At 61.4% G+C, this 19,295-nt stretch overlaps 3 protein-coding genes across 6 annotated transcripts; all 3 read left to right on the forward strand.

Annotated features, from left to right (window-relative positions):
* Positions 1-172: 172 nt before the first annotated feature.
* On the forward strand, positions 173-7,559 carry LOC116799054 (U6 snRNA-associated Sm-like protein LSm4). Of its 2 annotated transcripts, XM_032711829.1 has the most exons (5): positions 173-232; positions 435-476; positions 582-680; positions 3,705-3,888; positions 6,082-7,559. In XM_032711829.1, exons 1-5 carry the CDS (start codon positions 230-232, stop codon positions 6,168-6,170), a joined length of 417 nt encoding a protein of 138 aa, XP_032567720.1. In that variant the 5' UTR covers positions 173-229; the 3' UTR covers positions 6,171-7,559. The 2 variants fall into 2 exon arrangements, with proteins under 2 accessions (XP_032567720.1, XP_032567721.1); XM_032711830.1 differs by lacking the exons at positions 173-232; positions 435-476; positions 582-680 and adding an exon at positions 2,458-2,610.
* A 5,257-nt stretch (positions 7,560-12,816) lies between these two features.
* LOC116799052 (transcription factor jun-D) lies at positions 12,817-14,427 on the forward strand. The gene has a single exon (XM_032711824.1). It carries the CDS (start codon positions 12,942-12,944, stop codon positions 13,890-13,892), a length of 951 nt encoding a protein of 316 aa, XP_032567715.1. The 5' UTR covers positions 12,817-12,941; the 3' UTR covers positions 13,893-14,427.
* A 331-nt stretch (positions 14,428-14,758) lies between these two features.
* LOC116799051 (flocculation protein FLO11-like) lies at positions 14,759-18,983 on the forward strand. Of its 3 annotated transcripts, none has more exons than XM_032711822.1 (4): positions 14,759-16,309; positions 17,301-18,215; positions 18,636-18,784; positions 18,872-18,983. In XM_032711822.1, exons 1-4 carry the CDS (start codon positions 16,210-16,212, stop codon positions 18,917-18,919), a joined length of 1,212 nt encoding a protein of 403 aa, XP_032567713.1. In that variant the 5' UTR covers positions 14,759-16,209; the 3' UTR covers positions 18,920-18,983. The 3 variants fall into 3 exon arrangements, with proteins under 3 accessions (XP_032567713.1, XP_032567714.1, XP_032567712.1); XM_032711823.1 differs by having other exon boundaries at positions 17,340-18,215; XM_032711821.1 differs by lacking the exon at positions 14,759-16,309 and having other exon boundaries at positions 16,332-18,215.
* The last annotated feature ends 312 nt before the right edge of the window (positions 18,984-19,295 follow it).

Consider the following 19,295-nt stretch of genomic DNA (forward strand, 5'->3'; position numbering starts at 1 on the left):
GCCCCGGGCCCCGGGCCTTTCCCGGGCGGCGCCGCCGCGAAGGCGCGGCCGGACCCGGGCGGCGCGGCCGGGGCCGAGTCCCCCGCGCGCTGATTGGCCGCGGCGGGGCCGCGCCTCGCGCTGATTGGCCGCGGCGGGGCCGCGCCGCGCGCTGATTGGCCCCGCGCGGAGCCGGGGGCGGTTTGAGCGGCAGCGCCCGGCGCGGCGGCGGCTCCGCGGGACCCGCAGGATGGTGAGCGCCGGCAACGGCGCCGGGGGGGCACAGCCGGGGGGGAGTGCGGGGCTGGGGAGGGGGCTGGAGCTCCGGGGAGGGCCCTGGAGCTCCGGGGAGGGCCCGGGGCATCTCTCCCCTGCGCGATGCCCCGCTCGGTGCACCGGTGGGTCCTCCGGTGTCGCTCGGTGCCTGAGGCCTCTCTCCTCTGTTCCGCTCGCAGCTGCCTCTGTCGCTGCTGAAGACGGCGCAGAACCACCCCATGGTGAGTACGTGAGTACCGGCCCCGGTCCCGCCGCCCCTCCCGGCCTCGGTGGCACCGGGGCAGGTCCCGGTACCGGCGGCACACGTGACTCGTGTTCTCTCGCAGCTGGTGGAGCTGAAGAACGGGGAGACCTACAACGGGCACCTGGTGAGCTGCGACAACTGGATGAACATCAACCTGCGGGAGGTCATCTGCACTTCACGGGTAAGGCCGGGGCACCGGGCAGGGATCACCACCCTCTGTGTGCACGGGGAACACCCAGCACCGGGCAGGGGTCACCCTGGCACTGGACAGGGATCATCACCCTCTGTGTGCATGGGGAACACCCAGCACTGGGCAGGGGTCACTCTCCAGCCAGGCTTCCAGGAGTGCCTGGCACTGGGCAGGGGTCACCCACCCGCTGTGCCCCCCAGGAACTGTCCCTGAGGGGTCCTGACCTCTGTCCCTGCAGCCAGGCCAGCTCTGCTGTAGCTCAGAGGCTTGTTGCTCCTGTGGAAGTGTGACTGCTGCCCGAAATGCAAATTTAACATAGTTAATTATAAGATCCATGACGAAGGAACACACTCAGGTGAACGCCGGGGCGGGGTGACTCTCTGCACAGCACAGAATGAGGGGATGGGGATCCCTCAGCCCCTCAGTGAGGGTCTGGAGGTCCCTCACCCCCCTCACTGAGGGTCTGGGGGCCACATGCTGTGATCCTGAGCCGGGTTTCCCCAAAAAAAACCAGCTTTCCCCTGTCACGTGCTGCCCCAGCAGCCTCAAACACCACGTTTACTTTTATTCCCTGCCTGTCTCTCCCCCTGTCACTCCACATCCAACCCAGGAGTGGTGGTTCACCCATTCTGAGGCCACCTGGGACTTCTGCCCTTGGCCAGAGTTGCTCCAGGAGTCTGGGATTTGTGCTTTGGGCTTTGACTTCCGTCAGAAACGTCTGGTCTTGCTCCCTGTGTGTTGTGGGAAGTGGCAGCCAGAGGGATATCAGGCTGTCACTGCTCTTTCCCCTACCCTGGAATATCAGAGCTCCATGGGAAATACTGGAGCTCTTGTTCTTCCAAAAATCTCTCTGAAAACCCCCCAGTCCCTGTTGTCTCCACAGCAGGAGTTTGGAGTGGTGTCACATCAGTGTGACAGAGCAAACACCCTGAGCGAGGTTTGGGAGGGAATTTTGGGGTGGAATTTTGTTTGGAATTTGTGGGTGCACCTTGGGTCACGGTGGGACAAGTTGAATTTAGCAGGAGAGGGACTAGAGGAGGTAACAGCCATGAGAGGGGTGATACCATCCTTCTCCTTGGAAATTCGCTTCCAAAGGTTCAGTGCTCTGCCTGGGAAGAGCAGCAGCTCAGGGTTTGTTCCCTCTGGGTGACCTGGAGGTATCACCCAGAAGGAAATGGACCTGTTGGAGCGAGGCCAGAGGAGGCACCGAGATGATCAGAGGGCTGGAGCAGCTCTGCTGTGAGGAAAGGCTGGGAGAGTTGGGATTGTTCAGCCTGGAGAAGAGAAGGCTCTGGGGTGACCTGATTGTGGCCTTGCAGTGCCTGAAGGGGCTACAAGAAAGATGGAGAGAGACTATTTCCAAGGGCCTGGAGAGACAGGACAAGGGGCAATGGCTTCAAACTATCTCAGAGAGTGGGTTTAGGTGGAATATTGGCAAGGAATTCTTCCCTGGGAGGGTAGTGAGGCCCTGGCACAGGTTGCCCAGAGAAGCTGTGGCTGCTCCTGGATCCCTGGAAGTGTCCAAGGCCAGGTTGGACGGGGCTTGGAGCAACCTGGGGCAGTGGAAGGTGTCCCTGCCCATGGCAGGGATGGGCACTGGATGGGCTTTAAGTCACTTCCAACCCAAACCAGTCTGTGTTTTCCCTGATTCCGTGATCTGGCCCAGGAAAGCAGCCGGGCTCACCAGCCTCAGCCCACCTTAACACACCAGAACCCCCCCAAATCCCAGACGAACGTGGAGCCGTGGGGTTGTTCTGGTGGCACTGGTGGCACTGGCCACTAGATGGCACGGAACAACGAGCCGGGAGCCGGTTGTTTACTCCGGGGAGGCCGGAACGAGGAAGCGAAGGAGCCTGGAGCCTGGTTCCATCCCTTCCTGCATCCCGAGCCAAGGATCCAAGGCAGGCAGATCCAAGGCAGGGTGGGGTTTGCCGGGTGTCTGTTGGAAGAGAACTGTTGCTCTCTGTCTTGTCCTGGACTTGCCTGTACAGGCAAGAGCTGCCCCAAATAACTCCCGGGGCGGGGTGAGGAGGAGGGGGGGGGAACCGACTCTTTTATCCTCCTTTCCGAGGAACGGGGCGTTCTGGTTTCTCCTCCTCTCCTGGGACACGACAGACGCCTTTTCCACGTGGTGCCACTTGAGGATTGCTGGGCTGGAGGGATCCCAGCTGCAGCCAGACCCCCACGGAGCTGCTGCCGAGCTGGGAATGTGGTCCTGGTGGTGCTGGACGAGGCGGGTCCCTGTCCCTCCTCCCAGTTACATCATGGCCAGAGAGTTGTTGTTCAGCTTCAGTGCTGGATTCTCACTCACTGGTGGGTTTTGTCCTAGGGGGAAGCCCTTTGTATCCCAGGAAAACCCTGAAACAACTCAAAGCAACATACAGAGGTGGCTGCTTCGAAACCGTGCACCTGAAGACTCTTTTTTCTTTGTAATAAATGTAAAATGGGTGAGCTCCTTTTTTCCCCTCAGCTGCTCTGGTGGCTCACACCCCACAGCCAGCTGGCTCCAGACCTGCCCTGCTGCTCCCTCCACACCCCAGAGGAGTGAAGGGTTGGGGTGACTCCCAGCTGGAGGAGAAACCTGGCCCCAGCTGCCTTTTTTCTTCCCAGAATTGGTTGTTCAGCAGCATTTTAACTCCCCACGTTTGTGTCTCTAGCCCCACTTTCAATTACCTTCTTGTACAAGAAGGGAAGGAGGTGCTTGTTCCCTCACCCTCTTCCTCCTTCATTTTCTGTGAGCCTTTGAGGTAACTGTGGAACTGAATCTTTGTGGGTCCCAACTCAGAATACTCCGTGAAATTCTGAAATTGAAACTACAGTTGTTTGTGGGCCCGGGGTTGTATTTTGGGGAGGAAAAGCCCCCCCTTTTCCACAGCTAGTTACAAATAATGCTTTCAGCAAAGACTGGTGGAGCTCTCACTCTCTCCAGAAGTGATGGAAACACTCAAAACGCCCTAAAAAGTGACGGACAAGCGCCGGTTTTGGTCCGTGTCTTAGCGTGTTGCTCCCCAACAGGATGGAGACAAGTTCTGGAGGATGCCCGAGTGCTACATCCGTGGCAGCACCATCAAATACCTGCGGATCCCCGACGAAATCATTGACATGGTGAAGGAGGAGGTGGTGTCCAAGGGCAGGGGCCGTGGTGGGATGCAACAGCAGAAGCAGCAGAAGGGCCGTGGGGTTGGAGGAGCCGGACGAGGTAACGATCCCCGTTTGTTTCCCGGCTGGGAGAGGGGCTGAGCGGGATCCCCTGCCTTTGGAATGTCACCTCCTGTGCAAGGATCAGCTCCTGCTTCTCGGCTTTAGAGCCAGGGCTGGGGCTGGGGGAAGCTGGAGCCGTTCCTGTGCGGGATCCAGTCGAGCGAGTGCGTAAGGGCAGCGTCTGCCAAGGCACGGGGAGGATCCGTGCCAGGGATGGGCCTCCCTCGGTTCTGGGGTTGGGCAGGAGCTTAAGAGAGTCTGAACGTGATTGTTCCTACCCCTCCTGGCTCGTTTGGCAGCAGGGCCCTACAAAACTCTTCAGCTTAGCAAGTCCAGGGGGATGGGAAACAAATGGCTGTTCTGGGTGAAAACAGTGCAGATACAGCCGTGGCAGTGATAGAAAAAAATCACCTTCCCTCCCATTAAAATGGGGTTTTGGATCTCCTGTCAGTTTATTTATATTTAAAAAAAAAAACAAAAACAAACCCAAACAAAAAACTGAAGGGTTTGTAAGGTTTGTGTTCCTCCTGCTCCACATGAATAATTCATGTTCCTGATAAAAGGGGAAGTTGCCACTTCAGAAGAAATAGGTCACCAAAACAACATTCCTATTTCACCGGGGTTAAGCGATCCGGGAGCACTTCAGCTGGAGGACACGTTGCTCTTTTTTCCTCCTCCCTCCCCCCTCCCCTCTAAATTATCCCACTGGAAGCCTCAGAACCATTTCTCTCCTTTCCTGCTCACCCCCTCGTGCCACACCTTTGGGGGTTTGTGGTCACCTCGCAGCCCCGGGGGGCTTCGCCTGCGGTCGGAGCTTAAAATCCCCGAGTTAAATTTTAAAAGGAGCCCCGGGCACTGGGACACCGAGGGGTGAAGCCTCTTTTTGCAGCACCCTTAAGGACCTGCCTGTGTTTTGACTATGCCAGGAATCCTGGCAGGACAGGTGGGATCCACCCAGAGCCATCACACCGGGACGGGACGTGCAGCGTCTCGCGATTCCCGGGGCCTCCTTTTTCCCCAAATCCCCACGATCCCTGCTCCCTCCTGGAAGCTCCCAGCGGGCAAGAAGTGACCTTTACAAATCTGAAGGCGCCTTTATTTTCCCCCTCCTTCCCTTTTGCAGTGTCCAGAGCACTTGGCAGGGTGGGGTTTTTTTGGGTTTTTTGTTTTTTTGGGATATGGTTATTCGGATAAACATTTTCACGGCGCTGAGTTTTTTTTTCTCTGCCGTGGAAATACAGAAATATCCACCTTGTGGGGAGCAGAGCTGGAGCTCTGAGGTGGAGCTCCTGCTGTTTTCATGTGCAGCTTGAATTCGCTGATGGAATATTTTCGAGCATTTGCTAATTAGCTCAAAGGTTTGGCTCTCATTACTGAGACATGAAGGGAGGAGGGAAAGGGGAGGGGGAAAAAAAAAAACACAACACAACAAAACAACCAGGCAGGACAATTTGGTTGGGAGGCCACCAGGCAGGAGTGAAGCTGTAATTGTGCACACAGTTGAAAGGGTTATTGTTTCTGACACTGGTAATCCATCCTCTTTGACTTCTTGCTTGCCAAACTCAGAAGTCCACAGTCTTTGCTCCAGGAGCAGCTGGAACATCCCAAGCACTGCAGGGTTTGGAATAATTTATATTTTGCCTTTGATTTAATCACGTCTCCTCAATGAAGCAACCGCTGAGGGCTCTTGTGCCTGGTGCTTGGACTGAGTCTCCTTTGGGTTCTGCCTGGCAGGGTGGATCCACATCCTGATTTATCCCTATTTTAGGGATAAATCTGAGCTCAGCAGCTCCTGTGACAGTCGCAGCTTTTGGGTATGAGGATGCTCATCTCACCACAGCCTCCCAACTCCTGCTGTCCTGTGCCCTCTCCAAAGCCATGGATTGCTCTGTCCAGCTTTTGTTGGCCCTCACAGCTCTCAGGGGACCTGGATTTTAAATTTATTGCTTCCTTGGCTCCATTTTTTAGAGGAAACTTCAATTTACCATGACATTGCCATCAATCATGACATTACCACACCAGGGATAAGTTTGTCCACCTCTTAAACACAGGTCTGGGACTGGAAAGGGAGAAGTCAAAAAGTCCTGTTTCTGCTTCTAAGGCTCAAAAATAAGCCTGTATTTGGGTAAAACAAGAATAACTGTGTGCCAGGGGTGCTGTTACATCCGTGCTCTTCCTTTCTGCTCCACAGGTGTGTTCGGTGGCCGTGGCAGAGGAATTCCAGGCAGTGGAAGAGGCCAGCAGGAAAAAAAGCCAGGCAGACAATCAGCCAAGCAGTGAAATGTCTGCACCCAGGCAGGGGACAGTCTGGGTTTTGTCACCTCAGGATTTGCCACGTGTTCAGAAACGTTCCCTTTCCCACTCTCCCGTGAGTCAATCAGAGCCCAAAATCATGTTCATTTTGGAAGCCCCTCGTGATTTAATCTGGTCAAGTGGAGTTTTCACTCCTTGTAGTCAGTAAGTCATTGGAAATATTTCTAAAAAAAAAAAAAAAACAACAAAAAAAAATCATTCATGGTTAAGGGCTGAAGTTCTGCCTTCTCCTGAGAGTGAATTTTTCAGGGTCGCCAGGTTTAATTTAAAATATTATCCTGATCAGAGGTACCAGAATGAAGGCAAACAGACACTTTCTGGATTGTTTGGAATTTTTGTTTTGGTTTTTTTTTTATATACTTGAAACTTGGGAAACGTGTGTTTGTAACAGATGTGTGAGCCTTTTGCTTTGAAAACACTGAACTTGAGGATATTGTGTCTGTACACGAGTAGTCTTAAAGGTTTGGGGTTTTCTAAAGCCAACAAACCTTTAAACTATTGCTTTTCTTTTCCTGGCCAGTCAGTTCTATCTCTCCTATGGCTGAAAGGAGAACTTGGGGTGAACATTGGCCTTCCAGGGTTGTTCCCAAGAGAGCTTTGTGATAAATGAGCGTTTCCCAATTAGTTCATTGCTAACTTGACTTCAGATTAGAAGTTTCCTTTAAAGGAACAGGTTTTCTGTGGGTTTTTTTTTTTTTTTTGCATGAGGCTGGTGCTCCCCTCGCTCCTCATGGGTGATTTTTTTTTTTTTTTTTTAAATTTTCTGAAAAGCAACTGAGTTGATTCACTTGGATTTATTTCCCTCCCACTCGGAAAACTCTTCCCCCTTTTGCTGTGACACCAAGTTCCTGAACTCTTGACAATATTTCTCAACCTGATTTCTTCCAGTACCTGGTGATTGACCTCACTGGATGTACCTGTCACTTCCTTCCCTAGTCACCAATTATCTCCCTTTGGAGACACCCTCCTGTAGGCTCAGAAAACTCCTGGGAATTCCCAGGTCGGGTTGCTCCAGTCTTCCATCCCATGAGCAAAATGCACCTGCAAAATATCCTGGCTGCTGATATTAATTGAACATCTGCACAAGGGGAAGAAACAGCTCTGGGTGAGCCTCAACCCCCTGAAGGGGTGAAATAGGTGAATTTTAGGGGAAAAACCCGTGTTGTGGCTGGTTTTGGTTTGGTTTGGTACAACTGGTTCTCTGTATTGAAGCCTATTCTCTTCTCATATTGAAGCCTATTCTCTGCCATCACCACTGTCTTGAAAAGGAGTGAAGAACATGCTTTTATAGAGTTATTTTTTTAATGTTTATAGAACTGGGTGCAGTGGTGAGTGGGAATAAATCTCCAGCCTCTACCAACCGCCTCCCTCTCTGTGTCTGCGGCGGCCTGACCCCAAACCCCTTCCCTGAGCCCTGGGATCAGGGAGAAATCCCTACATTTTCAGTTCCTAACAGCAGCCACATGTTGTCCTGCTTCTCTCCGAGGCGTTAACCAGCACTCCCATGTCCATCCCAGGCGATCCAGCTTCTCCCAAGGAGCCAAATCCAGGCCATGGGAATGGGGTGATGTGTCCTCCCTCCTCAGGCTCCACGTAAACACCCCTGTGTGGCATTTTAACAAAGCCCTGGTGTCAGACTTTCCCTTCCCAACCTGCTCCCTCCCTTTGGATCCCTCCAGCCACGGAGACTCCTCCGTGTGCTACGACTTCCCTGGAGAAAAGGAAACAACTCCAGCACTGCTGGGATTGAAAGTCTGGCCTGGCTGGATAAATCATCCCTGCAACAATGGGACCTTTGGCTCCTGCTCAGGGTTGAGTCCTCCAAGTGCTCCTTATCTCCCAGCCAAGCTCTGGGGTCAGGTGATGGAGCTCGTTAAGTTCTGCATTTGTTTAATTACACCACAGGCTTTAGCAGCATTCCCTGCCTGCCTCCCCCCTTCCTTTTTCCACCTCTGTAGGAATATTTTTGTCCCCAGCTGTGCCATGACCCCGGGGTGGAGGGTGGTTCTGGGGGAGAGCGTCGCACTCTGATTTTGGGCGCTTTTTTGCCCCAAAAAATGGGTGTCTGGGGCCGTCACGTGTTCCAGCCCCTGCCCCGTGGCAGCACAGGGAGGCTGAAAAAAATTACAAAAAACTAAAACAGAAAAGGGAGGAGCAAGATAAAAGCAACGAGCAGAGAGAGGAGGAAAAAAAAGGTCTGAGCCTCGCTGGCAGCGTGGGTGGGTGAACGGCCTGGCAGGGCTGGAAAGACCCAGCAAAGGCCACCCTGGAAACCCTCCCTGCTGCCTTCCCGGGATATTTTGGTGGCAGTTGAGCTGGTGGCAGCTCCAGCAGCCACGGGGATGTGTCTCTGGCCGCCCCAGAGTGACTCATAACTTCTGTGCCTCGCCGGGGAGGCAGCACAGGAATAGTTACACACCAGCGACGCGGAGGGAGTGGCTGCCGAAATATTTCAGGGCTGTGCTAAGCAACTAAAAATACACGTCAAACCCTCCTCCTCCTCCTCCTCCTTTTTCCTTTTTAAATCTGTTTTCTTTCTCTCTTTCTGGTGTGGTGTTTTTTGTTGTTTTTTTTTTTTTTTTTTTTTGGTTGGTTGTTTTTTTTTTTTTTTAATTCTTGGTTTTTATTTTAGGAGGCCCCTGTGGGCCCCTCGGGGGTTCCTCGGGGACTGGCGCAGGTTCGGGGGCAGGCGTTGGCATCTGGTGACTTCTTGTTTTCCCGGCTTGGTTCCTCTCTCCCTGCCTGTGGCAGTGACTAAGAGGCAGCTTCCCCTGCGTGCCCGGTGCCCGCCGTGCAAATCCCGGGGTGCAAACCCTCTCCTGCTTCTTCCCTTTTCCATGGGGGGCCAGCTTGGTGCGTGGATCCATCCCTGGGAGCCCGTGGGTGTCTTGCTTTGGGTCCACCCCGTGTCCTCAAAGCCGTGGGTGTCAATCCCTTCGTGGTTTGGGTGTCTTGGCTCCTGGCAGAGCAGGATCAGGCGCCACCGGTGCCCTGGAGCTGGTGGCACTCAGGGAAGGGTCCCGTTGGTGCCATGGAAATGGGGAGAGCAGGAGCTGCGTGGGGATGCTCCAGTGACCCTGCTCGAGGCTCGTGGTCCGTGGGCTCATCCCAAATCCTCACCACCCGCTCCGGGGTAAATATAGCCCGGCTGGCAGGTGGCAAAGACACGGCGTGACTCAGTGGGTGCTCCGATGCCTCCGGGAATAGCAGCTCTGGCCACCCAGCCGTGCTGAGGCTGGCACTGCCACCAGCTCCATGCACCACGGGGACGTCCCCACGGCAGGCGGAAGGGGCCACTGAATCATGCCCCTCATTAAACGTTCATTAAGCAAATGAAGCTGGTGGGCTCGCTGCGGGGCACGGGGCTGCCACCGGCGAGACATCCCACGGGCCCTCTGGCTTGGGGACAGGGGATGTGTGGGATGAGCAGCAAGCGGTGACAGGCTGGGAGCGTGTTGGGGACACAGCAGGATGAGCCTCGGGGTGCTGGGACCCTTGTGGGGAGGGGTGGTGGGGTTTTGCTGGTCGGGCCTGGTCGGAGCACAGCTCGTGGCTCACATCCCTGGCCCGGGGCCAGCCGCTCTTCCCGGGAGGCCCCGGGGCCGCCTCGTTCCTCCCTGGAACTGATTAAAGCACCTACAGCCAAAGCTGGTTCTTGTTGTCCCACTGCTGTGGTGGGGGAGCACTGTGGGTACCCCGGAGCAGCTCTGTGCCCACCGATGCCCACCGGGGCTGGGGATCCCTGTGTGGGGCCAGGACAGGGGGAAGGCGAGCTGTTCCCCCTCGTCCCTGGTCCCCATCCCTCGCTGGCTGGGTTGGGTCAGGATGGAAAGTCTGAACCTGCCGGTCCGGCCGCCGCCGCGCCCCTAATGACGGGTTTGGAGCGGAAACCCGGACTGTGGCTTCACCTGGGAGCTGCTCCCCAACCCTGCCCCAGCCCCACGGGGCACCGGCCCTGGCACCTGCCCCCCCATGGGCCAGTGGGGACAGCAGGGGGACACAGGGCTCGGTCTGCTCCGCTTTATCTGAGATTTAATCAACTGTGTGTATTTGGGATTTTAATCAGCTGTGTTTATTTGGGATTTAATGAACTGCAGCTGTTGGGGGAGGGCGGCTCCCAGTCATTCCCAGTCGTGCCTCAGTTTCCCCAGTGCCAGCTCTCTGTGTCCCGGCCCCAGGGGCTGCCCCAGCCCTGTCCTGGGTGTCACCTGTGTGTCCTGTGGCCTCCCTGAAGCCAAGGCTGAGCTGTGCCTTGTGCCATGTCCTGTGCCATTCCCTGTGCCCTGTGCCATGTCCTGCGCCATTCCCTGTGCCCTTTGCCATTCCCTGTGCCATGTCCTGTGCCATGTCCTGTGCCGTGTCCTGTGCCATGTCCTGTGCCATTCCCTGTGCCATGTCCTGTGTGGTGTCCTGTGCCATTCCCTGTGCCCTGTGCCATGTCCCGTGCCATTCCCTGTGCCCTGTGCCGTGTCCTGTGCCATGTCCCGTGCCCTGTGCCATGTCCTGCGCCATTCCCTGTGCCCTGTGCCATGTCCCGCGCCCTGTGCCATTCCCTGTGCCATGTCCCGTGCCCTGTGCCATTCTCTGTGCCCTGTGCCGTGCCCTGTGCCATGTCCCATGTCCCGTGCCCCACACCATGGTGTCCCCACACCCCGTACCGTGCCCCACGCCATGGCCGCGCTACCCCCACACCCAGTCCCTCGCTGTGCCCGTGGGCAGCAAACAGGACGGGCGCACCGTGACAGAGGCTCTTTGCACCAGGAGCACCGCGGGCAGGGTGTCACTGCCGCGGCCCCACCACCGGGTCCCCTCGGGGGGGCCCCCCGGCACTGACACCCCCTGATTTATCGCCCTCGTTAGCGCAGGCCTGGAACCATCTGGCAGCAATTAGGCCGCGGCTCGGGCGTCACCCGCCCCGGCGTCCCCGCGGCCTCGCCGTGCGCCGCGTTCGCCGAGACCCTCGGCCTGCGGCGCGGGGGCCGCATCCTGCCCACACGAGGGGGGGTTATCGGCGGCCATCGGCGCCGGCTCCCCCCGCGCCGGTGACGTCAAGCGCTGACGCCGATCCACCCCCTCAGCCGCCCGCGGGCTTGGCCGGCCGTGACGTCTGCGGCCTCCACCGCCGCCGCCGCCGCCGCCGCTTAACTCCTTCCCCGGTGACGGTTGAGCAGGGCCTCAAGGGGCTCACGGTGGAGCCAAGGTGTTGGGCCTGGCCTGAGTGACCCCCCCGGGTGGTGGTGTGACCCCCCTGGTAAACTGTGGTTGGCTGCCCGCCGTGTGGTGGCAAACCGACCCACCGGGATGCGCCGGTGACAAACGTCGGGGCGGTGACAAGGGACAGGCTGTGATGAGGGAAGTGTGGGGACACGCAGGGACGGTGGTTCTGTCCCACCGGGGCACGGCCTGGGCAGGCCCTGCTGTGCCTGGTGCCGGTGGCCTGTCCCAGTTTGACCCACGTGGGTGGTGGCCTGGCCGTCCCCAGAGGGTGCCATGAGGCCCCGTGGCCCGGTGTGGCTGTTTATTTCTTTGTTGTGCCCTTTTACAGCCGGGGCCTGACCCGGTGCCAGTGCCCGGTGCTGGTTCTGGTGCCAGTGACTGTGCCCAGTATTGCTCCTGGTGCCGGTGACTGCCCAGTGCCAGTGCTCAGTGGCTGGTTCCCGTGCCTGGTGCCGGTTCCCATTCCCATGCCCCGTCCAGTTTCCAGAGGGGGTCCCGGTTTCCAGTGGCCTGTGGCCAATTCCCATGCCCCGGTCCCGGTTCCCACTGGCTGGCAGCCTGTTCCCGTGCCCGGTTCCCATTCCCATGCCTGGTGACTGGTGCCCTGTGGCTGATCCTGTTCCTTGTGCCCGGTCCTGTGCCCTGTGCCTGGTTCCTGGTGCCGGTTCCCGGTGCTGTGCCCGGTTCCCATTCCCCGGTCCTCGTGGCTGGTTCCCATTCTCTGGTGCCGGTTGGCACTCCCGGTTCCCGTTCCCGGTACCCGTTCCCGCCCCTCTCTTTATGCCCGTCAGTCTCGGCGGTTGGCAGTCCCGGTTCTCGTTCCCGGTGCCCGTTCCTTCCCCTCCCTTTGTGCCCGGCAGTCCCGGTGCCGGTTGGCAGTCCCGGTTCCCGGTGCCCGTTCCCGTTCCCGCCCCTCCCTTTGTGCCCGGCAGTCCCGGTGCCGGTTGGCAGTCCCGGTTCCTGGTGCCCGTTCCCGCCCCTCCCTTTGTGCCCGGCAGTCCCGGTGCCGGTTGACAGCCCTCGTTCCCGCTGCCCGTTCCCGTTCCCGCCCCTCGCTTTGTGCCCGTCAGTCCCGGCGGGGGTGTGGGAGGGGGTGTGCACGTGACCGCCCCTCCCCCGCGCTGACGTCATCCCAGGGCCCCGCGCGCTGTTGTCCCGTTTACCCGCCGGTTGCCCCGGCGACGGCGCGGCCGGGGGTGGGCGTGGCCCGGCGAGTGGGCGTGGCGCCACCTCCCCGGGGCGGCGGCCCCTCCCCTTATGCAAACGAGGGCGGGCGAGCACGTCATCTGCAGCCAATGGAGGCCCGGCGCGGTGAGGTCACCGCGGCGGCGCCTCCTATTTAAAGCCGCGCGGGGCGCGCGGCGGCGGCAGACGTGTGTGCGCGCGCGCAGGAGCGGGGCCGCGGCCGGTGCGCACCGGGCGCCTCCCCCGCCCCCTCCCCAACCCCCTTCCCCGCGCTCGCCCCGGTCCTCCCCCCCCCCTCCCGGCCCCGTTTCCCCCGCAGCCGGGCGGGGGAGGAGGATGGAAACACCCTTCTACCATGATGATGTGTTGAGCGGCCTCGGCAGCGGCTTCGCCCCGTCCTCCGGCAGCAGCGGGCTCCTCCTGCCCTTCCCTGGCGGCAGCATGATGAAGAAGGACGCGCTCGGCATGGCCTTACCGGAGCAGTTGGCGGCGGCGCTGAAAGCCCCCGGCGCGGCCAGCGGCGAGGCGGCGGGGCTGCTGGGCTCGGCCGAGCTGGGGCTGCTCAAACTGGCGTCGCCGGAGCTGGAGCGGCTCATCATCCAGTCCAACGGGCTGGTCACCACCACCCCGACGAGCGGGCAGTTCCTCTACCCTAAAGCGGCCGCCTCCGAGGAGCAGGAGTTCGCCGAGGGCTTCGTGAAGGCGCTGGAGGACTTGCACAAGCAGAACCAGCTGGGCGGCGGCGCGGCGGGGAGCGGCGGCGGCGGAGGAGGGAGCGGCGGCGGCGGCGGGAGCGGCGGCGCGGGCGAGCTGCCCGCCGCCGGGATGGCCCCGGAGCCGCCGGTCTACGCCAACCTCAGCACCTACCCGGCCGTCAGCTACGCCGCCGACCCGGGGCCCTTCGCGGCGCCGCCGCCGCGGCTCCCGCCGCCGCCGCCGCCCCCGCCACCGCTGAAGGACGAGCCGCAGATCGTGCCGGAGGTGCCGAGTTTCGGGGAGAGCCCGCCGCTGTCCCCCATCGACATGGACACGCAGGAGCGCATCAAGGCGGAGCGGAAGCGGCTGAGGAACCGCATCGCCGCCTCCAAGTGCCGCAAGAGGAAGCTGGAGCGGATCTCCCGGCTGGAGGAGAAGGTGAAGAGCCTCAAGAGCCAGAACACGGAGCTCGCCTCCACCGCCAGCCTGCTCCGCGAGCAGGTCGCCCAGCTCAAGCAGAAGGTGCTCAGCCACGTCAACAGCGGCTGCCAGCTCCTGCCCCAGCACCAGCATCAGGTGCCGGCGTACTGACCGGGGGGGCCCGAGCCCGGGAACGGACTTTGAGGGGTCCCGGGCACGGACCGAGGGGAGCGGGGGGAACGCCCGCCCTGCCCCGGGCACGGACCGAGGGGAACTTGGGGAGAGCCCGCCCTGCCCCGGGCACGGACCGAGGGGAACTTGGGGAGCCGCCCGTGCGTGCCGGGCATGGACTGAGGGGAGCGGGGGGAGCGCCCCATCCCGCCCCGGGAACGGACCGAGGGGTCCCGGGCACGGAGCGGGGGGAGCGCCCGCCATGCCCCGGGCGCGGACTGAGGGATGCCGGGCATGGACGGAGGGGTCCCGAGGGGAGGAAGAGGAGCGATAATCAGCCCCCTCAGCTCCCTGAGGGGTCCGAGCGGAGGTCCGGGACCGGCTCCGGGCGGTGGGCACCGAGCGCCCTCCGCGCACCGGCTGCGGGGAGGGAGAAGCCGGGGGTTCCCCTCACGGACTGAGGGGGGACCTGGGCCTTCCCCCCGCGCCCCACACATTCCAGTCAGGCCCCAGTAAAGCCCCGCGACACGGAGAATTTGGCCTCTCGCTGTTTGCTGCGCCGGCGGGGGACGGGAAGGGAAAGGAAGGGAAGGGGCGGCGCGGGCAGGAAGCGGCGCGGCCGGGGGCCATCTTGGGGCGGGGGGGGAGCGGCGGCGGAGGGGTTTTGGGAGGTTTTTGGGGGTTTTTCGGGGTGAGAGGAGTCGGGGGAGGGGGAAGAGTGGTGCTGGAGAAGGGGCTCTGGGAAGAGGGGGGATTAGAGGGTCTATGGGGTTGTGGGGTGGGGGCGCTTTAGGGTTGCTGGGAAGCGCGGGGGATGGTGGGGGGGGAGTTCCGTCGGGCGATAGTGGAGGGTTTGGATGTCGGAGGGGGGTTTTGTGGGGTTACTGGGGCTCGCTTGAGGGGGTTGGGATTACTGGGAGTGCTGGGGCAGGAAAATCTCATCAGGTAGCGCATCTGGATTTGGATATTGGGGGGTGCTCCCTGGAGGGGGGTGTACTGAGGCTCCTCTGAGAGGTTTTGGGGTTACTGGGTCTCTCTTGGGGGGATATGCTTTTACTGGAGATCCCTGTGGGTGAGGGGAACCTGCTGCCGGTCCCAGCTGTGGCTCTGCCCTGTCAGACCCCTGGTTCCTGTGTTGAGGGGCTCACTGACACCGACACCCCCCTGTCCCGGCCCCCCGGGGTCACCCCATGGCACCCAGCGAGGCTGGGCCTCCGCTGCTCCTCCCCAGACTTCGGGAACTGGCCTTGACTTCCCGGCACTGCCATCGCTCCTCCTCTGCCTCCCCCCCAACCTGTGGGGCCCTATCCCAGCTCCATCCAGGGAGCAGCACCCGAGAAACCAACCCTCTGCTCCTGGAGCGTTTGGGGACGGTACCGGAGGCAGCTTTGGCCTGTTCCAGCACTGGGATCACCCCGCTCCAGGGGAGCCTGGCACGGGGGGGGGGCTCTGCCGTGGGTGACGGGGAGGAGTGTGAGCTCCTTTGGGACCCTGCCGTGGGTGGCTCCCTGGGGACCCCGTGCTCGGTGCCAGCCGGCTGCGGTTTGGCAGAGGAAGCGCCTTCCCCGCCGCGCGGAAGCGGCCCCGGCGTGGTTGAGCTGCGCCCCGGATGCGCTGCTCCAGCACCAGGATGGACGGGGCTGCCACCTGTCTCCCTGTAGCAGGGCCAGCATGGCCCTGTGGCTCTGGTGTCCCCGTGTCACCACAGCCCTGCGTGCCCAAGTTACTGTGTCCCAACATCTCCAAGTCCCTGCATCGTGATGTTCCCAGATGCCCGTGTTCCCAAGACCCCACATCCCTCGTCCTCAAGTCTCTGCATCCTGAAATCCCTAGATCCCGTTTTCCCCTAAGTCCTTGCGTTCTGATGTCCCTTTGTCCCTTGATCCCTTTGTCCCCAAAGCCCCACATGCTGGCCTGTCTGTGTGTCTCCAGATCCCTCTGTCCCTCAGACCCCACATCCCAATGACCCACATTCCCAGATCCCTTTGTCCCCAAATCCCCACATGCTGCTGTCCATGTGTCCCCAGAGCCCTTTGTCCCCCAAGTCCCCACATCCTGACATCCCCACCTTCCCAGATCCACTTGTCGTCCCCCCCCCCCCCTCCAAGACCTCGGGATGCCGACAGGGCTGGCTCCCGGTGCCTGGGGTGGGCGGGTGGGGGTCTCACGGCCCCGGGGTGGGAGGTGCGCGGGTGAAAACTGATGCCCGGGGCCGGGGGGGCTCCTCCCGGTGCCCGCAGGGTCCCGGTGCTGCGGCGCCGCCCGGTACCGACAGAGGGCGCCGCGGGCGGGGTCGCCCCCGCCTCCCCCGGGGCGGATGAAGGCGGCGGGACCGGCATCGGGACCGGGAGCGGGCGGGATGCTCCCGGGAGCGCTCCGCCTGCTCTGCTGCGCCGCTGCCCTGCTCGCTGCTGCAGGTAACGGGCACCGGAGGGGGGGTCCCGGGGGCACTCGGGATCTGCAGCACCGGGGGATGGGTCTGTGGCCTCCCCCCGCCCAGTCCCGGGTACCGGCAGGGGGATTGAGGTGCTCCGGGGCACCAGGGAAGTTCGGGGAGGTGACCATGTGCTCCCCTGAGCTCTGCACTGACAGCTCAGTGGGGAACTGGGGGGGTCCCTGTGCCCTCCCCCCCCCCCGGGGCCTCAAGGCACAGAGAGGGGCTGCACCCGCTTCCCAGAGGTGCCAGGCTGGAGGGGAGCACCCGGACACTGCCCAGTACCCTGTGCTGCTGTGGGCCCCCCATTTCCAGCCCGGCCCTCCAGCACCCCCACCCTGCACCCCAAGGTGCCTCAGCTCACCCTTCCCGGCATAGGGTGCTTGGCCCTGGGTTCAACCATCCTGGTGTGAGGCAGCAGCTGGGTGGGAACAGCCCGTCCTGGTGGGCGCAGCAGCCGTGGGGACCCCCCAGCCCGCGGCCACGCTGTGCCCCTGGGTGTTGGCGCTGGATGCTGGCTCTGCCACGAGGCATTTTGCTCCAGTGTCCCCCTGGGGCCAGGCTGGACCTGCTCCTCCTCTTGTGCAAACAGGACTTGGGCAGATAAGGGCACTGCCCGGAAAACACCACCACGTCCCACGTGGCCCCAGCGGAGTCCCCATCACGCCCGGCCCTGAGGGTGTCTGGTGGGTGCCACGAGGGCCGGGCTGGCACATGTCCCTGTGCTGTGGCACTTACCTGCTGCTGCCACGCTGCTCTGCTTGTGCAACAACCGGTTGGGAGGCTCTTTCTGACCCTGCATTTCTGGGAGCCCATGTTGGCTAAATCCCAGTTTTCTGTGTGTGATGAAAAACACCTGGGAAACGATCCCTGTGGCACCGGGAGCCCAGGCAGGTGCTGCTGCCCTTCCTGGGGCCCTGCCTGCCCCTGCCAGGGCCCTGCTGTGTCCTTGCTGACCAGCTCTCTCCTCCAAGGTCTAGAGCCAGGACATGGCACCAATGTCTCCTCTACAGTGGCTCTAAGCAGCTCAGGGACAGCTGTGTCACCGAGTCCATCCAGGACACTGGGATCAACAGCACCTCCTGTATCTCCATCCAATACCACCATGGCACCAACTCCATCCAGGACACTGGGATCAACACCACTTCCAGTATCTCCATCCAACACCACCACACCGACTCCATCCAGGACACTGGAATCAACACCACTTCCAGCATCTCCATCCAACACCACCATGAAACCATCTTCATCCAGGACAACGGGATCAACACCGCTTCCAGCATCTCCATCCAACACCACCACACCAAGTCCATCCAAGACACTGGGATCAGCAGCACCTCCAGTATCTCCATCCAACATGTCCGTGGCACCGACTCTATCCAGAACACTGGGATCAACAGCATTTTCAGCATCTCCATCCAACACCACCACACCAACTCCATCCAGGACACTGGGGTCAGCAGCACCTCCAACATCTCCATCCAACACCACCACACCGACTCCATCCAGGACACTGGGGTCAGCAGCACCTCCAGCATCTCCATCCAACACCACCACAGCACTGATTCCATCCAAGACATCGGGATCAGCAGCACCTCCAGCATCTCCATCCAACACCACCATGGAACCATCTTCAGCCAGGACACTGGGACCAGCAGCACCTCCATCCAACACGTCCACGGCACCGACTCCATCCCACCCAAGTGTGCCCAGATCCACGGGGCATCCATCCAACTCGACGGCAGTGCCAGCCCCATCCTCACCCAGGCCCTCTGGGCCCGCTCCTGCTCCCAACTCCACCACACCCACTGTGAGCCCTGGGCCCAACAGCACCCTGGCCACCAGCTCCAGAACAACACCGGCCACCGGCATTGCGACCAACAGCTCAGGTGAGACCCAGGCTGGGGGGCACTGGGCAGGCAGGTGACCTGGGTATGGGCACGGCAGCAGCCCTGGGGTCCCCTAAGACCCCCCACTTGGGACCGCGCTCAGAGGGGGGCTCAGGGGTGCAGGTGAACCCCGAGCCCCCAGGCTGTTCCAGCCTCCTTGGGGGGTGTTGAGGGCTCCCCTTTTCTCCCCCACCTCTGTGTCACAGGACCTCAGCTGAGGGGGGGGGTGGGAGGGCCCCAGGCTGGTCCCCCACGGGTGGAGGTGGCACAGGAACTGGATGCCAGGTTTCTGATGTATGGGATGGTGGAGGGGGAGAACTGGAGCCAGTCTTGAGCCCCCTCTCACCCCAAGCCCCTCCATGGTGCACGAGGCTTGGCAGTGCTGGGGAGGGTAATGGGGTGCCCATCTCGCCCCCACAGAGCAGCAGCTGAGCTCTGGCGTGGTCATCATCATCTGCCTCTTCGTCTGTGTGCTGGTGGGGGGCACAGCGGTGCTGCTGGTGCGGCTGTGCCGGCGCAGGACCCCCCGCGGGACCCCCCCCTTCCACCACCTGGACGAGGTGCCCATGGTGAGTGGGGGGGCCAGGGCTGGTGAGGGAGGGACTTGGAGGGGGCCAGGATGTGGGTGCTCACTGCACTGTCTCTCTCTTCCCTAGAGCAAGGTGATGGAGGAGTCCCCTGTCACCCACCCCACACCCAGGTGACCCCCCCACACACCGCGGCCCCCCCGGGGCTCCCCGCGCTGCTGAATAAAGAAGCCGCTGCTCAGCTCTGGTTTCCCGTCTGCCATGTGCCCTGCCCGGGGAAAACCCCCGCTCCCGGGGGAGGGCCCAGCCGCTTTCGGGGGTCCCCCGCTCCGGGCTGGAGGCCCCGGGGTGTTCCCAGGCCGGCGGGATGGGTGCGGGGCGGTGGTGCCCGGGGTGGGGGGGGCCGCGCAGCCCCCCCGGCGAGGTGGGATGGGAGGGAGCGAGCGGCCAGGCACGCACGTCGCCTTCCTTCTGCTCCGCTGCACTCGGCCGAGGCCGCGGCTGGCGGCGACGACCGGGCACCGGTAAGGGGCTGCGGGCCAGGGCGGGGGGC

Source organism: Chiroxiphia lanceolata, chromosome 27 (genome assembly GCF_009829145.1).
Source record: "Chiroxiphia lanceolata isolate bChiLan1 chromosome 27, bChiLan1.pri, whole genome shotgun sequence".
NCBI classification, from domain to species: Eukaryota; Metazoa; Chordata; class Aves; order Passeriformes; family Pipridae; genus Chiroxiphia; species Chiroxiphia lanceolata.

What these genes read in the sequence shown, in the direction of transcription:
- LOC116799054 (XM_032711829.1), top strand. An exon ending in AGGTCATCTGCACTTCACGG is followed by an intron (nt 681 to 3,704) that starts GTAAGGCCGGGG and finishes GCTCCCCAACAG; the next exon opens with GATGGAGACAAGTTCTGGAG. An exon ending in GGTTGGAGGAGCCGGACGAG is followed by an intron (nt 3,889 to 6,081) that starts GTAACGATCCCC and finishes TCTGCTCCACAG; the next exon opens with GTGTGTTCGGTGGCCGTGGC.
- LOC116799052 (XM_032711824.1), top strand. Translation starts at nt 12,942, where the DNA reads ATGGAAACACCCTTCTACCATGATGATGTGTTGAGCGGCCTCGGCAGC.
- LOC116799051 (XM_032711821.1), top strand. Translation starts at nt 17,141, where the DNA reads ATGTTGGCTAAATCCCAGTTTTCTGTGTGTGATGAAAAACACCTGGGA. An exon ending in CATTGCGACCAACAGCTCAG is followed by an intron (nt 18,216 to 18,635) that starts GTGAGACCCAGG and finishes TCGCCCCCACAG; the next exon opens with AGCAGCAGCTGAGCTCTGGC. An exon ending in ACCTGGACGAGGTGCCCATG is followed by an intron (nt 18,785 to 18,871) that starts GTGAGTGGGGGG and finishes TCTCTTCCCTAG; the next exon opens with AGCAAGGTGATGGAGGAGTC.